The sequence below is a fragment of the Silurus meridionalis genome, chromosome 3 (assembly GCF_014805685.1).
Source record: "Silurus meridionalis isolate SWU-2019-XX chromosome 3, ASM1480568v1, whole genome shotgun sequence".
In the NCBI taxonomy this organism is placed as follows: Eukaryota; Metazoa; Chordata; class Actinopteri; order Siluriformes; family Siluridae; genus Silurus; species Silurus meridionalis.
In genome coordinates this window covers 21,552,723-21,569,940 of record NC_060886.1, presented here as the reverse complement: position 1 = coordinate 21,569,940, position 17,218 = coordinate 21,552,723, and the positions used below count along the sequence as shown (strand labels likewise).

Sequence of the window (17,218 nt, the reverse complement as noted above, 5' to 3'; positions counted from 1 at the left end):
CATTTTAGATTTCATATTATCAGTGGTGAAACTTTCTATCAGTAATTTCATTATGGCCAGTGTCTGATCGTTGAAAGCTAGTCAGATAAATATACAATGCTTATTGATGCACCTCATTCTCATTGAAATAAATATTCAGAAGTTTGAGCAGCACTCATTGTTGTTTCCAGTTTTTGAATATGCCATTGAAAATGCCTAAACTGGCTAGGAACTAGCTGGCCAGAGCCTGGATGAAGCTTAACAGATTGCAAAGCAGCCAAACATTCTCTAGTGCTTGATACCATCCTCTCTGTGAAATCCACACTTTACCACTAGTGCACAATCTGTAACTTCCTCTCTCAGGAAGAACTAACGACATGCAATCACAGGTCCCCTGATCTTAGATTGAGAGTGTCAGTGATGCACAGGAGTACTTCAGTGAACGCATCACAGATGCCAGGATGAGTGCTATCATAACGGCAGGTCACAAGCTTTCCATCCTAAGCAAGCAATAATGACGAAAGCCTGTGGGATATGGAGGCTTGCGGTTGCCATGGCATTAAGAAAATTCTGTAACACCTTAGAGGATTCGGGTGAAATTGTGTGTGGGAGAATGTGTATGCTGGATTTCAGCACAAAGATAAAGAGATTTATAGAATTTGAACGTGTGTGTGCTGGAAAACCCAATTTGATAATGTGTGGAGTGCCTCCCGCAACCGCTGCTGTTTAATTTGAACTCGCCAGCCTGTTGCCAGAGTGTGCTGGCAAACCATGTTTTATGAGATGCAAAACAAGCCTGAGGAAAGGTAAGACAAAAAAAAAAGACAAGCAGAAACAGAAAAACAAGCAAGCATTGAGCAAAAATCAAATCAAATGAAAGAAGAAAAGGGCTAAGGCATGGGCTCTGGGCACTGTTTACCATGACTATGTGTTGGCAGAAGCAGGCCAGTATCTCCATCAGCGATAAAAATCTTGAGTAAATACACAGCCTGGAGGTGTGTCTGCCCAGCATGGCACAGATTGATAGGGGAAAAGCCTCTATCAAACTACCTCCTTCTGTGGAAAGGAAATTTTGTCTCCACTCCACTGACTAGGTCAGTGCAGGACAGCTACTTCTCAGACTGCTTTCAGCCACACCAAGTTCTGTCTCGCAGCAGGACTGAGTGGTTCTGTGTTCCTGCATTTTGTCATCAGAGGTCCTGGATGGCTCTCCTATCTGTCATTACACAGCAATTTGTAATGTGTTGTATTAGCACCTACAGTGGAAAAATCCCATGTGAGCTAACAGCTTTCTGATGAAAACCTGCCATTTACAAGGTTTTATATTTTTCAAGTGCAAGGGGAAAAAAACGATAAATAAAGGGCCTGAAGGAGCTGTTAAATATTGGACAGGTCCTTTTTGGCTCCCCAAGGTACATTCACTGTAAAGGTACCCTCACACAGTCTCTGGTCCTTAAATGTAGTTTAACAGCACATTACGTTCACTGTTCCAGGTAATGAAAGGTACAAAAGATGTACCCTGGAGAGTAGCTTCTCTGTGACATTCTTTGTTCCCTGAGGGCTGATTTACACTCCTGCAAGATACACCTAAATGTGTTTGCATCTAGTCACAGAGAATGGTATTATGGGTAAGTGGAACTCAGCGGAACCCACAGGCATACTTCCAAAGCCTGCATGTTGAATGAATCTGAGATGCTGTGAGTAAAACAAATTCTGATTAGTTAAGTCTGAAAGTATATCTGGTATTGTTAAAGTCGGGACTTAATCCAAACCAGAACTATTGCTAACACAAGACAGAGCAGATCAAAGAATGGGTAGGTTGAAGAGGGTTGCAATTATAAGCTCCATCTTTAGATCATTTCCATAAAAGGGCAAAGTGGGGATCATAGGCAAGGATCTAAAGGTGTACACAGAAAATGGAAATCAATACTAAAACAGAATTTGGTATAATACTGTCACATATTAACACGTCTCAGTGCTTTGCTTGTTCTAACTCTTTTCCATGCTATAGGTATTTGATTGTTTGTATAATGAGTCTTGGTACATTCAGTTTATTCTTGCTATGTATTGTATGTTGAAAGACACCTATATGAATACCTGCATGTACATGTTTGCAGATTTGCAGTTGCAACATGTAAACCAGCCCTAAATTTTCGACCCTGTGGAGTTCCTTTAAAACTCCCTCACAAACCACACTATAGTTTACTCAACTGTGAATATAATTATGTTCTACTGTTGGGGAAACTTAACCAATTTGTTTTTCACTATTAGAGAGCTTGAACAGTTTAGGAATTTGTTTATTTATTAGAGGGACAGCGCATGTAGGACGTTTTGGTGATGAGGTGAGATTGAGGCGAGATTAAGATGGTTTGGACATGTGCAGAGGAGGAACTTGGGGTATATCAGTAGGAGAGTGCTGAGGATGGAGCCACCAGGAAGGAGGAAAAGAGGAAGGCCAAGGAAAAGGTTTATGGATGTAGTGAGGGAAGACATGCAGGTAGTTGGTGTGAAAGAGGCAGATGTAGAGCACAGGGGGGTATGGAGACAGATGATCCGCTGTGGCGACCCCTAATGGGAGCAGCCGAAATAATAATAATAATAATAATAAGAAGAAGAAGAAGAAGAAGAAGAAGAAGAAGAAAGTAGCTTGAACAGTAGATGTAAGGTGCCAAGGAAAGCCAGTGAGCTCTTACTATCCAGCTTCCCCACAGCTATTACTATATCACCCAGCTGCCCCTTCTCTCCTTCACTTCCCCAGGCTGTACAGACCGGACTCGGCTGTGTCGTGTGCTTTTGTAAATTAAAGCTTGTTGACTGATGGTGATAATGCTCTCGGGTGGTTTCTCTGTGCTGTCTTACTGATCACATCACACAACAGCAACTACTTATTATAGTTCAAGATTGGTAACGATGACTAAGTTTGAATTTTTCTTTTACTCTGAACTGTGTCTCCAAGCCTAGTCAAAAAATGGTTTCACTTTGAGCTCAAGTCTATGTAATAATTTCTGCTGCAGACAATGTTCAGAATTGTGGAATGTTACTGCATCAGCATGACACGAATGCTTAGATGTGAATGAATGCCGACTCCCAGCTCTAGCACCCTCCAGACACTCACTCGCACACATTATATGGCAAGGAGAATCTGTCTAACACACATAGAGTTCACTCATCCATGACAATCGTTTCCAGTTCTACCCAGCAGCGCTCTACAATAACAATCCCTCCCTTTCCCCCTAAAGCTACAGACAGCCCAGGTTCGAACACATGACCCAGTTACGGCACTTCTTTGCCGTGGATCAGAAAAGAACCCCCTGTGCACTGAGCTGCCAGTTTTTCCAGGCTCACAAACATGAATTAATGAGTACAGACAAAAGGCTGATGGCGTTAGGTTTACTCAAGCGTACACAGTGCAGTACAGTACAGAGACACAGCGAGGGTCTTCTGTACTGTCTGTCTCACCGACTACGTAGGCGAAGGAGGTCATCTTGGGTCACACTAAGACACATTTTCCCACAAGGATTCCATGTAAGAAAATTGCTAAATGGTTGAGGCTATGCTGGGGTTTCTGAACATATCTCTTACTCCAGGCTAAAGCTTGAGCAGAAGAAACCAGCTCTCCAGCGAGGAAATCAACAGTTGAGGCATGCAATAAATGCTCATTTACAGTTTGTGATAGTGTTTTATGGGTGTGGCTTTGAAGGAAGGGAATAATTGGTTTGTTTGGATTTCAAGTATCAAAACAACAAGCTTCCAGCTAAATTCTGCTAAATCAGTGACTATAACTGTAAATGTGTCACAGTAGGCCACATCAAGGTCAGACGGTCTTGTTCTTTACATAAGCAAGTCTCCCTATTAACTCACTGTGAAGAGGCGTGTACATCTGTGTATGTGTTAAACTTGAGTCTAGGACAGGTCTAGGCTTGTCCCACTGGAGGACTGTAACCCCTCACTAAGTCTTCAGACTCTGGGCCACTGTCTCCTGCTCTAAAGCCTTATATAGAGTTCTGTTGATCTCCACATGGTGCCAGGAGCCCTGTATGGACTGGGCTGCTCATTGCAGAGAGAGGAAGAGGTAGCCTTGTACTGTGTGTGTGTGTGTGTGTGTGTGTGTGTGTGTGTGTGTGTGTGTGTGTGTGTGTGTGTAAACATGAAAATTCAGGTGCAGGTCTGTGTGTGTGTGTGTGTGTGTGTGTGTGTGTGTGTGTGTGTGTGTGTGTGTGTGTGTGTGTGTGTGAGACTGTTTATAGCGCAGTTATTGCACCCTCTTAGTCTGAGTATTGTGTGAAGCTGCACGTGTTGCTGTCAGGCCTGCAGATGGCCAGCAAAGTATAAATAGTTAAAGCATTACGGTTATTTAGGAGTTAAGAGCAAGAAATTACTGACTGTTTGTTCTCTGATGCCCTGATATTTACCCCCTTCCTGAGCTCACACTTCTATTTCAGGCTCCTGTCAACAGCCCACATGCATATAGATACACAGTACTTATATTAAGTTTCTTTTAAGCATTTGAGAGAGTAACTAGTAACTGATCATTGCGTAAATTATGAATGCTCCTCATTTTAATTTTTGGTCAATATTGACTATAAAAATCTTTGAATTTAAATTTTCCATCCTATATTATGAACTGATTATAATGTAATATTATAGGACATGTTGGTGGAGCTGGAAATAATTCTGAGCATTGGTTGTTCAAACACAGTTGTTACAGAATTGTCACAAGTCATCAGTCAATCGGATAACTGCTATTTTGAAAAAGCTGAAGTTAGTTAGAATGAGGCGCACTATTCACATTGACCATATGGCAAGGCACTTTTCAGAAGTGCCTGATACGATTCTTGTTAAGCACAAACTGAGCACAACCTACAAATCTGAGGCTTATGTTTTTATTTTTTACTGTTTACTGTTAACAGCAGCATCACATTGGAAATTTTGTCATCACTAATGGATATGCCATAGGAAACAGATTTCCAGGTTATGGGTAGTTCCGGATTTAGTAACAATGTATCAGTTCCATCTATTTTGGCAGTGTCCCGATTAGATGACTAACAGATTTAAAACCTCCTATGAAATATCATATTGTGTGTATGCATGAGTGTTTCTCCTTCTGTGCACATTAGTTTTAATGTGGCGACTGTGTGTCAGCAGAGGGGTGTGCCACCTGGCACTGTGTTTCGAGAGCTGGAGAAGAGTTGGCATGTAGAACACGTGTAGAGCTGTTAAAGGTGAAGCATGACTGGGCATACATTTGAATACCCAGGATGCATTGGGAGTGCAGCCTGACCCTGAGTGCCTCCTTTGGGATGGCAGCTTGTTTGGTTGTTTAGCTATCTCCATCTCCTTGTAATGAAAAGTCAGTTTTACTTTAACATGCTCTGCACTGAGGAAAGGGCAAAAAAGTGGAGTGAAAGAATACTAAGGGGAAGGAAAGAGCAGGGGTGGGGTCATCGAGAGACACAAACAACAGAGATATAAAATATGAATTAGAGAATCGCTATGCACGCTTGCCTGCTCTAAGCGAACTGATCACACAGTCATAGATTTCTGCTGTAGCATTCGGTCACACCTCTTTCATTGAAGCATCCTGGTGCACTCAGAACAGATCCCCAATAATGCCCGCTGTCTGGGTTTGAAACAGTAACACTGCAGGTGTACTTATTTTGTACTTTTTGCCTTTATCTTCACAAAGAGGAGTGCTTATGTATAAAAAAGGCAGGTGGTCTCATATTCTGAAGTATGCATATGGATAAGACTGTAAGACAGTCAGTCAGTGTCTCTACATATAAAAACTTAATAAATACTTCTTAAACTATGAAGTAATTCATAAACATAAACTACTTGAACTAGTTGCATCATAAGCGAAATGGTAAATATTGCTTAAATGGTTTGTTAGTTGTGATATGATTCTCTATTTTAACATATTACAATTTGAAACATTAATTGAATTCAGAGATCTTGTTGAAGTGTTTGACTTTAGCCACTTATAAATAAATATTAGATTCAACGACGAGGCTATAATATTGTAGCTGAATAAGACAAGAAGATTTTAGCATCAACAAGCTAATAAGCCCAAACTGTGAACAAAAAAAAACACAAAAAGCAATGGGGAGCAAAAGTATATTTTTTCCATTTCTGTAAAAGTGTCAGTATTATCAGTGACTAAGAGTCTGCGCTGCAGCAGGCTCTCTATGCAGGCAGCGAGTGAGTATTGACAACAGCTCCAAGGTCAGGATATTACTGTCGTTTAGCTTTTTTGCAGATGGAGCATTTTTCAGCGTTTATTGAATGCTAGGCTGTGATGAATGATCTAATATTCACAGGCTTCAATGTGTTCCATCAGGCAGATCACTCCCTTACTGTCGACCTATGCTTTTGTGTGACTGTATGTGCATGTAATGGATACACTTAGCAGTCGGCACTTAGATTATCGCAGCAGTGAGTGTGTATAATCTCCACTGTGTGTTCTGTTGTTCTTTAACCCCAGTTATCTCCTGTGTTTTTAGGTTCTGACTGCTCCAGGAACTTCACCAGTCCATCAGGCATGATCGAGTCACCTGGTTTCCCTGACAAGTACCCTCACAACTTGGAGTGCACCTTCATCATCATTGTCCCTCCCTACATGGAGGTAACACTCACCTTCCTGACCTTTGACCTGGAAAATGACCCGCTGCAAGGCTCAGAGGGCGAGTGCAAGTATGACTGGCTGGAAGTGTGGGACGGCCTGCCGCAGGGTAAGTCTAGACGCTTGTAATCCTACAGTATGCAGAGTGCCGTGTTTTTTTCTGCCAATTGGGATTAGCACCCTGGTGTTGTTGAGTCTGGGGCCGCCAGTGGCACACAGCAGAGTGTATTTAAAAAGGTTTTAATCCACCATCCTTTTGACCTCATTATATGGCTCCATGCAAATCTGGAGCCTCAGTTCCACATAAAACCATAATTCAGTCATCATGCCGATATTGCGGCTGCATAGCAACATAGTGTGCTGCTCTTGCTAACCATCTGGCTAGGCGGTGTGCCCATCTCAAAGCCAAACGCCTTGTGCCCAGACTGACAACAGCCATGCCAGTGTAGAACTGAGCCATGACGCTGCCATGATGCTCAGCCTGCACGTCTAATTGTTATTTTAGCACAGTGCGTTGGAAGATGAAAGCACAGCCTCAGGCACTGCTGCCTTATCTCTACCAGTCGGGCCACAAAGCCACAGCACCCATGTTATTCTATAAGGAGAGGGACTGAGAGGATAGGCAAGACAAAAGACACTGGAGAAGAGAGGAAGAGTGGTGGTGTTAACCCTTATCAGTAGAGAAAAAACAGGGCATGAATAATACTACAATAGGATTTAATTATTGTCTTTTACTCTTTTTTTTTCCTCAATCTGGTGTAATAGTGTCACATTCCTGAGTCATTTGCTGATCCTTAGCCCACTTCAGCCAACATGGAGACCCAGTTGTATACTGGAGCCAGATTTCTCTCTCACACCTCATACAGATGAGTGCTACTCTCTAGATAAGCCACTATAACAGGACTTGAAGATGACTACTGAGTACTGCAAATCATTGAAGTCTAAAATGACTTTCACCATCAACTTCATTACAAACGTTTATCTTTCACCACTCAAGAGCTGAAGCGCGCCTCCTCCGTAACATTCTGCAATCGATCAATGGGCCGTCCACTCATATACGAGTGGATACATCCAGAGATCTGAAAGCTGTGAGTCCTCTGAGGATAGAACTTAGCTCTTGGATCTAAACTGGCTGCCTCACATTTATTTCACACTACATCTTGTTTCGCCGACTGTCCTAGCTGTCAGCAGAGAGAATGAGTTATCTGGTGCGTTTGTTCAACAGACATTTCTACTTCAGATCTCCTCTGTCTCGTAAAAGGGAGGAAAATCAATGTGTGTAATCAATAAAGGGCTATTTCTCTAGCATTTGTGTATGTGTGTTTTTGGCTGTTATATTATATATTTTAGGATACTAGGTCACTAGCAGAGGCATAGGAGCCCCTTTTAAAAGTGTGGGCACATCTGTAAAACCATAGCACTGGTAATACTGAAGGGTGTAGTTTAAAGGTGTTGACATTTAAAGTTTCTTTCATTCTTTTACTGAAATTTTCATCACAATACACCATGTATTGTGATTAAAAGTAAATAAATGAACTATTTACAACTTCAAGTATAAAAACAAGTTCAAGTGTGAAGGACAAAATCATCCTTATTGGGAAGTGGGGTGGTCACGTCCCATCGTTTTATAAAAAGCTAAAAGTGAAGCATAGGTTAGTTATAGGTAAGAAACACCTATGATAAGGACAACTCTGTGAAATGAGTAATTCTTTGTGACAACTAAACAGCCATATAGTAAAACATCAAACTGTGACTACAGAACCATCACACCTGACACACACTGGTCTTTACACTGGTCTGTTTTTCCTCTTGGGCCTCTCCATCATCTGCCTTGCTGGATTTAATGCTTTAAAGTCCAGCCTTGAGTGAGTCTGTCTGTGAAATATCAGGAAAAAAGTCTGTTGTTCATTAAACAACTGTGGGAACAGCTCAGGATGCAGGATATTGGTATAATTGCTGAGTAGGATGGTCAAATTTCTTTCATTTGTGTTTTTTCTAGTTGGACCTCTCATCGGACGCCACTGTGGGAATAAAATTCCCCCAGAAATCCAGTCGTCTACCGGGATTATCTCGCTCACCTTCCACACTGACATGGCCGTGGCAAAAGACGGCTTCTCTGCTAGCTATAACATGACATTAAAGGAGGTTAATGACAGTGAGTATTGTTTGTTCTAAGGAGGTTTTTGAGGTACAGGGTATCTCTGCCCACATTTACAAAGCATTTAAAGAGCAAGTACAGGACATAGCCTTGTTTGTCCCTTTGTTCTGCAGAGGTGGAAGAAACACAGTCAATATTAGTAAATACAAAAATATGAATAATTACTTCTCCCATGAATAATACTCATCATCCTCATCATCAGCAGCAGAAGCATTATGAAGTATTTTGTATATCTATGACTGGATTGTATGTTCCTTAAGCAACTTTTGGGGCGATATATAGCAATGTTTTAAGCGGTGGGTGAATGGGACAAAAACCAAAAGAAAAGCTGTTCATTTGCTGGGGTCTCTTGCAGATTTACATTTTACATTTCAGAATTTTTAAGTAAACTGCAATAGAGCACACCAGAGAACACATAAATATTTCATAGTGAACAACAAAGAAGGTACTGTGTTCCACAAACCTGTCCATCAGCATTGCAAAAATGACTAATGTTTATAAAATGCTAGTAAAAGAGCCATAATTTGTTTGGCTGTCGGTCAACATACTGTGAGCAGTAAAATATTTAAACTACTTTTTAATAACAGGGACCGCACATCATTTATCATTCACTCAGCACTATAGCTAAAAGTATGGAACAGTTGCCCCCGTTTTGGTCCAGATGCAGAAAACCTGGAGCTTTCACAGCGGTTAAAATATGCTTTAAATCATCAATTTGTGTCTTTCGTAGCAATCTTGTGCACAAGGAGCATTTTTCTTAGAGATTGCATACACACATGAACAAATAAACCTGCAGCAGAAATAAAGCAGGAAGGATATACTCTTTGTGTCTAATAGCTGATGTGCTGCTTGTCCTATTTTAGATTTTCACTGTAGCAATCCGTTCGGGATGGAGTCAAACCGGATTACAGATGACCAGATCACAGCATCTTCATCATTCAGCGATGGGCTGTGGTCTCCTCGACAGGCTCGTCTTAACTACGACAACAACGCCTGGACACCCGGCGAAGACAGCAACAAAGAGTACATCCAGGTGAGCTTACCTAAGCCTGGTTCATTCTTGCTGTCTTTTACACACATTCATTCTCTATTTCTATCATCTTCTCTCTCTCATACACAGGAGGAAAATGCCATAACCTTTTCTAGGTTCCTCCTCATTTTATTAACAGGGCACACAGGCAGTGTGCTCACAAGGCTAAAGGCTGAAGCTTGGGAGATGTGGGGCTATTGTTAGTGTGGAGAGTAATGAGAGCTATATTCTCTCTCACACATCAATCTGTCCTTTCTCATTTTACACCATGTTGTAGAGTCCCAAAAGGGATTTGTGAAATAAATTATTTTTCAGAGATATAACAGCAGGGTTTATAGCAGGGTATATATATATATATATATATATATATATATATATATATATATAAAAATTGTAATTTCATGAAATTCCTTGCTTTGAACATTTTGGATGAGCAACTAACATGACTACATGGCACTTTCATTTTAATACTTAAAAATTATTGATTCTTCATGTGTTATATTTCTTACTGCTTTATTTCTTAGTAGTTTTATGTTTCCTCTTTTGACTAGCCCTATAGACTTAACAAATCAAACACTTCAAACACAATTTACTGGCTTAATATCTGTGTCCCTGTAGCTCGATTCTAGTTCAATATGCCTCCTTTAGTTAATTAATTTACATTAATGCATGTACTTGGAAAAGGTGCAAAAAAGGATCTGCTACAGGAACCATGGTGGATCATGTTTAGAAATCTGGAGTCACAGAAGTATCGCTAGTTCACATACTGAACACTCAGCTACAGTATTCTTTCAGTTCTGGCTGCTAAAATGCTTTTTATACGATTTCACACCAGTGCTGTGCAAGCAGAGAAGTTTCTATCTGACAGATTTGTCTGCACCTATGTGCTGTTCAGGCTTGTATGTGGAAAAGGCTCTGTCTTGGCATTTGTATTCAGCTACCGGCTGTTGTGCTGCATTCACACCTCACATCCCTTTCCCTTGTGACCTTGGACCCTCCTAGCCACACCACATCTCACTACAGTGGAAACTTGATTTAAATTACACTGCATTACAGAGGAGGTGGGTATTTGTGTGTTGCGAAAGAGATGGTGCATGTATGTGAGTCCATGCACATATGGGCTTTGGAGGTGTGCACACAGCAGTTGCATTCACACTGTTTTCCACAGTGGTGGGTCACTGTGTAAAATAGGTAAGCTGTGTGTGTGTGTGTGTGTGTGTGTGTGTGTGTGTGTGTGTGTGTGTGTGTCTATTTATGTGTGGGTTTGTCTCAGAGGAAGCCTTCTATCTGAAGTGCCTGCGGTAGACATTAAGATCTCATCACTTTCCTCCCCTCCTGGCTGTTTTTCAGGTGTCACTGAGACAGAAACAATCTGGCCCTATCTTCATCCCCCTGCCTCTTTCTTTTTTTTTCTTTGCATGCGCTCACTCTCTATTTTTCATCACTTCTCTTCAACAACTGATGTGTTCTACAATGCAATGTTTGCAACAAGCTCACTCTTGCTTTCTCTCAAGATTAAGAAGCAGCTGCATTCCCCTCTCTCTCTTTCTCGCTCTCTCTCTCTCTCTCTCACTCTCTCTCCGCCTTTCCCTCTCCCTTTCCCTCTCTCTCACACACAAGCAAACACATTCACTCACTCACTCTCTCTTGGGTTGATGATGCGCACCCGGCTCTGATGGTAACAGCCACTTGATTGATGATGGTCCTTTCCCAGGAATAAATAGTTAGCAGCAGTCCTCTGTGCTATTGATTTTTTTTGTGTAGGTGTGTTTCTTTGTGGCCCTAAGCTCTGTGTGTGTGTGTGTGTGTGTGTGTGTGTGTGCGTGTGTGTGTGAATGTGTGTGAGTAAAAATTATGCCAGACGTCTTGACAGATAACAAATGTTACAGTTACCCTCCTTGCATTCACATGACACCTAGCTAGGACGATAGAGTATTATGGGTAGCCACTCCTGAATAGTCTTGCCAGTGTGTATGATGAGATGCCCAAATGAAGGCAGGAAGAAAAGGTGTACATCCTCATGCTCGTTCTCATCCCCGATGCTGTGATGCAGTTGGGTGTGGAAGGGAAAGAAGAGCTTCGCCCTGTTCCGTATTGATCTGAGAGAAGTGATTAATGTGACTAATGTCAGGGTGAAGACTGATAGCACTGCATCTGCAGTAAGAAACAGAACCCTCATATTTCCACAACTCACATATTTTTCTCACATCATGACTTCCTCTCTCTTAATATATTTCCTTCTCTCATTTCTTGTTCTCATTCTCTCTTAATTCCACTTCTTCAATTTTCATCACTCCTCACAGAACAGGAAAACCATATCATGATGCATACTGTTGTAAAACATACAAAAATGCTATTTGTGTTTGCTAAATTGGTGCCTAAACAAGTTTTACATACAAAGAGCTACGTGTAAACATCATGCAATCCAATAAACTGGTATTATTAGTGACAAAATATTCTAGAATAATCTCTGAAATGTATTGTGACATATTTTATTCAATATCAATAAATCAATATTGTATTGTTACCTTAACCAGTCCTTTCTCTCACATTCCTTCTATCATTCTATCATGATTTCTTTTTCTCCCCCTGTCATGTTCCTTGCTTATTTCTTATTTTCCTCTTTGTTTAGGTGGACCTGCACTTTTTAAAGGTTCTGGCTGGCATTGCCACCCAGGGAGCCATCTCTAAAGAGACGCACAAGTCTTATTATGTCACCAGCTTCAAACTGGAAGTCAGTACCAATGGTGAGGACTGGATGGTTTACCGCCACGGCAAGAACCCCAAGGTAGGAGGACACAAGTTACATAAAATAAACTAGAAAGTAATGTGAGGATATTTGTTGTTATCTTGTTGGCGCATTGGTTATCATTGTTTTTTAAGTGCTGGTCCCAAAAAAACTGCCCAAGAAATCCAGGAAAGGAAAAACGTTGCTACAGGTTAGTTAGGTGATAGAGTTCATTCCTTGGCCTGATGGTACCCTATTCTGAGGCAGAGTGGAGAAACTGGAGAGGGTAAGTAACTAGCAGACATTCCCAGAGGACTCAAGTCTCCTGCACTCAGCTTTAAATGATGGAGTGAACAGACAGGCAGATGTGAAGGGATCAGGGAGGGGGCAGGGGACAGCAACTAAAGATACAGTGATTAGGCAGAAGCTAATAAATGTGCCGAATGCATGTTTAAGGAAGAGTGGACAGCAATATACTCTTGTTTTATTACCCGAGAACAAATCTGGTTGGATCTCTAACTTACTGAAGAATGTGTAAAAAGATTTCTTTTGGGTTGATGGTTTCAAGGGGAAGTGAGTGAAGAAAAAACATTAGCAACAGCTGGGAACTGGTGTTGGAGTCAGCTGTGGACTCCCTGCAGCTTTAATCCCTCCAGTAAATCCCTGGACACAGTGCATCACAATGTGTTTTGCTGATCCACTTTCTTTATGTGCAAAACTTTATTTAAATGTGGCATTCTGACACACATTGTGTCCATTTCTGCAACAATGAACCTATTTTTATGTATGGGTAATTTATTCAAAAACCTGAAGTTGTATAAAGTATATTTATGTTGCCATTCTTTTGGAAGGCACAAATGGTATCGCTCTATGGACAGATTGCGTCTCTGAGTGCTTTTGGGTTTGTTTGGTTTTTTATTTTTTTTAATCCCAAATGCTACAATTTGGATTGACATAGAAAAATGTGCCAACAATGAATATAATCCAGACTTATACTCAGTGATAGGCACATCCTCCCACGCTAGCACCGGTTCTGTAGTCGTTAATGTGATGTGTGTTGTCATGGATTGCACTCAGAGGTGCATTTTGATTTGTTAACCTTTTGCTGGAGAAAACGGAACTCTATGAGGAGGAACCGGTGTTAGACAAACATCATAACCTCAGCAGGAGAGCAGATGACCGCACATGATGGGAGTGTATAAGTGGAATGACAGGTCCTTTGGACTCAAATGGATTGGGAAAGTGTCTGTGTGATTTTTTTTTTTTTATGCATTCCATAAAAAAATGCAAGTATAGAGTGTAGAACAAAAGAAGACAACACAAGGGTATATCATTGTTCTCAGGTTAGTTGTGAGTTTGGTGTATTTAATATCTCTATTATAAATGTGATTTAAAACATTTTTTATTCATCTTAAAAGTTTTTTGCTATGTGTAGTGTTTTTTTTTGTGATTTCTTCTTGGTGTAGAAATTATTTGGAGCAGGTTTCAGTAATGTATTAATTTACATTTATTATTTTAATGACACGAAATAAAACTGTTTCAACATTTGTGGTAAGTATCGAGCTTAACACAGCTATGTATCTTAGTGCATATTCTGACAAAAAATTTAAATTCTAAGGATAAACTATGAAATGACTCTGACAACTATAGCAGTGGGTTCTACTGTTATCATACCATCTGTTTTGTGTGCGTGTTTGTTTGTGTGTGTGTGTGTGTGTGTGTGCGTGTCATATTGAAAGTGTGGTATCAGCATTGCAGTGCTTAATGGCCCCTCTGGTTGCCACCATCTCTGTGGCAGTTCAACAGAGATGACCTTTCCTTCTCCCTCTCTGTCCTCGAACCAAATTACCTGCACCAGCCTCATTCAGCGCAAGCTAAATCAGCTCTGATAAGAGCTCTCTCTCTCTCTCACACACACACACACACACACACACACACACACACACGCACACGCTGGTCTTTCTGCAAGTAGGATAGACAGTTTAACATGCTGAAGGGATGTGTACACTCAGGCCTGGGCAGAAGTCTTTCCTTGACACAAGCACACACATGGACACACATACACACACACACACTCACAAGTCAATCTCGCTTGCCTTTCTCACACACGGTGGTGACCAATCACTCCCTTGCTCCTGCAAAAGAGCGAGTGCATCTGATAAAGCCATCACTGAAGTGACAGGAAAATTTATGTTGTTTCCACAAGTGTTACTTAGTTTCAGATCAGCGGGAAACATGTACTCTCGAGGGGTCTTAATCTCCATCCACTCAACAGGAAAAAAGGAAAACAGTACCTAAGCCAAACATTTGTGTTTTTCCATCCATATTTGATTTACAGTTGAGCCTCGCTTCCTCCTCACAGCCCCTCAACACCCCGTGTGACATCCTTTTCAAATTCCACGCTTGTTCTGGATCATTATGTGGGTCTGGTGGATGCGTTTTGTGGCTTATTACTGCTTTTAGGACAAGATGTGCAAAGCATATGCTATGTGTGTTAATACTGAGCGCTCCTGAGGCGGCGCAGCACACAGAGGCGGGACACCAAGGACAGTTCATGGCTGTGATGAAGACAGTAGTCGTGCAGCTCAGTCTGTCTCTCAACAGATTTTGGATTCGGACAGAGTGCATCGATTATGCAAGGCTACAGCCCTTCCCCAAGACATCCCTCTTGCCTGGTTTTCTGCTTTTTGTGACTTTAGTGTTTGGCACACAGAGAACAGAGTGCCATTCAGGAGACATGACAGCTGGAAGTGATGAGAAAGGATCAGTTCTGCAAGCAGAAAATGAACTTCCTGAGTATAGGTTTTATTTCCACTGTCAGCAGCTTTTGTTGTATCTATAGTTTATGTTTATTGTAGAATACAGGTTTTATAGCAGAGAATGTTTACAGAAGGTGCCTCAACAGTTCTTTTATTGTCAAGTCAGATGTTGGAGATGCTCTTGCAGTATAGACACCATTCCAGTTCATTAGTTACTTCTGCAAGACAATGGGTTGGGAACACAAGGCAGTTTTCTTTCATTACTTTCCAATCTAAAGGAAGCTAAATATGTAGGCTGTATTTTCAGGGAGGTTAGTTATGTGTTTCCAAGATAATGACTATGCCTGTCCTTTGAACACATGCCCACTGAGGTCCCTTTTTTGTTGCCATATTTGAAGGCAGTAGCACATGGATTCCTCTCTTTGTGGACTCCATCCATTTACAAAAGTAAACGGTGTGTCACTTAGCTATCTAACAAGCAATCATATCTGTGCTTTTAAGTAGCCCAAAGAAATCTGCCTCAAAAAATCCAATAAACAAGTAATAGTGGCTTAGCAAACATGTGTAACGTCTTAAATGTTTTTTATACCCCATAAGTATTCAACAAAAAGACGGGAATTAGTAAATGTTATGGATTTTACCCTATATTTATATTGGTTTGGAGAACAGCAAGCACTGGCTGGATGAGAGATGGATCTAGCAATATATTGATAAACGCATCTGTGTTTATGGTTTTGAGGAGATTAGGTTTTTAAATTCATTGCGTAAAACTGTGATTTTGTATTGTCAAATGATTTAATTTTGAGATAATGATTGAGAAAAGTTGTATAAGTAAAGATTGTATCACACAGATGAACAGAATCTATTAATAAAAAATTGTGTATACCTACGCTATTGTGTTGCCTTAGTCTAGACTCCTGGCTCCGAGCCACACTGAGACAGGCAATGATGGAACATCTCACCCCTCTCTCTGAAAAGTCACATGGGCCATCAGTCAGCAAGCACACTGACAACATTCAGCAGGGCCACAGAGACGCACGTTGGCAGTGGAGAGAAGCCAAGGCCAGTGATCCAGGGCCAGTGTGGAGCTGGAATGGGATGAGTTTTTGTGAAAGCCATAAAGAGAGACAGGAGACAACAGATGGATGGGGATAGAGACAAAACATAAGAGTAAGACAGAGAGTAAGAGAAGAGGGATTGTGTGCATGTGAGAGGAAAGACAAGAGAGACAACCTGGGAAGAAGCAGGCACTGATAATGTCCGCTGTATACAAACAACATCAAATCCCTTTCAGTGTTTGCTTCTCATTTCTCGCCATCTTTCCTTCTCTCTTACTGAGTCATTGCTGGCTTTAAGCCAGCTGGAACCAGTCCTTTCTGTCAATGTCTTCATCTGAAATGCCGAGGTGTGGGAGAGAGTCGACGAGAGAAGGCCATGATGACAGAGCGGGAAGGAGAGAGTAAGAGAGACGTGAGATAGAGTAATATAGAGTAATTGCTGGAGCAGAGAAATGAGGGCTGACTGCATTTCCCAATGGTGCTATCATTTTAAAGGGAAACAGTGCGGCTGCATGCCAATGCAAAGGCAGCAAAGGAGGCAGGCAGTAAAGAAGGTAGCATTCTCCTTCTTACTGGTGTTGTAATTCCCCTTCTGGACTCTGTATATCTTCTCTTCTATAGCTGAATAAGAAATAGGGGGTGAATAAGACATTTGATGAGGGCACTCAGGTGCTGACTGCATTAGACATGAATGTAAAGGTTAAAATGGAGTCTTCCTCTAGGTAACTGCCATCCCCGCTGTTTTATATGATGAGTTTAGATACTTGGTGTGTCTTTGCTTGTCCCGTCCTTCACATACCTCAAGTGGCTTTCACTATAAGTCCTTCCTTTTGCCTTTATTCAATTTCAAAATTAATCCCTCAATAGCATACACAGTCCTTTTGTCA

General features: G+C 41.2%; 1 protein-coding gene across 2 annotated transcripts in view; it reads left to right on the top strand.

The window, feature by feature from the left end:
* The window catches only part of nrp2b (neuropilin 2b), a 67,293-nt gene that overhangs the window by 18,611 nt on the left and 31,464 nt on the right, over positions 1-17,218 (top strand). For both annotated transcript variants that reach the window (XM_046844596.1, XM_046844602.1), the window contains exons 4-7: positions 6,480-6,707; positions 8,598-8,753; positions 9,620-9,789; positions 12,419-12,574. In XM_046844596.1, coding sequence (XP_046700552.1) covers positions 6,480-6,707; positions 8,598-8,753; positions 9,620-9,789; positions 12,419-12,574 — 710 coding nt within the window. The remainder of the gene's footprint in view (positions 1-6,479; positions 6,708-8,597; positions 8,754-9,619; positions 9,790-12,418; positions 12,575-17,218) is intronic.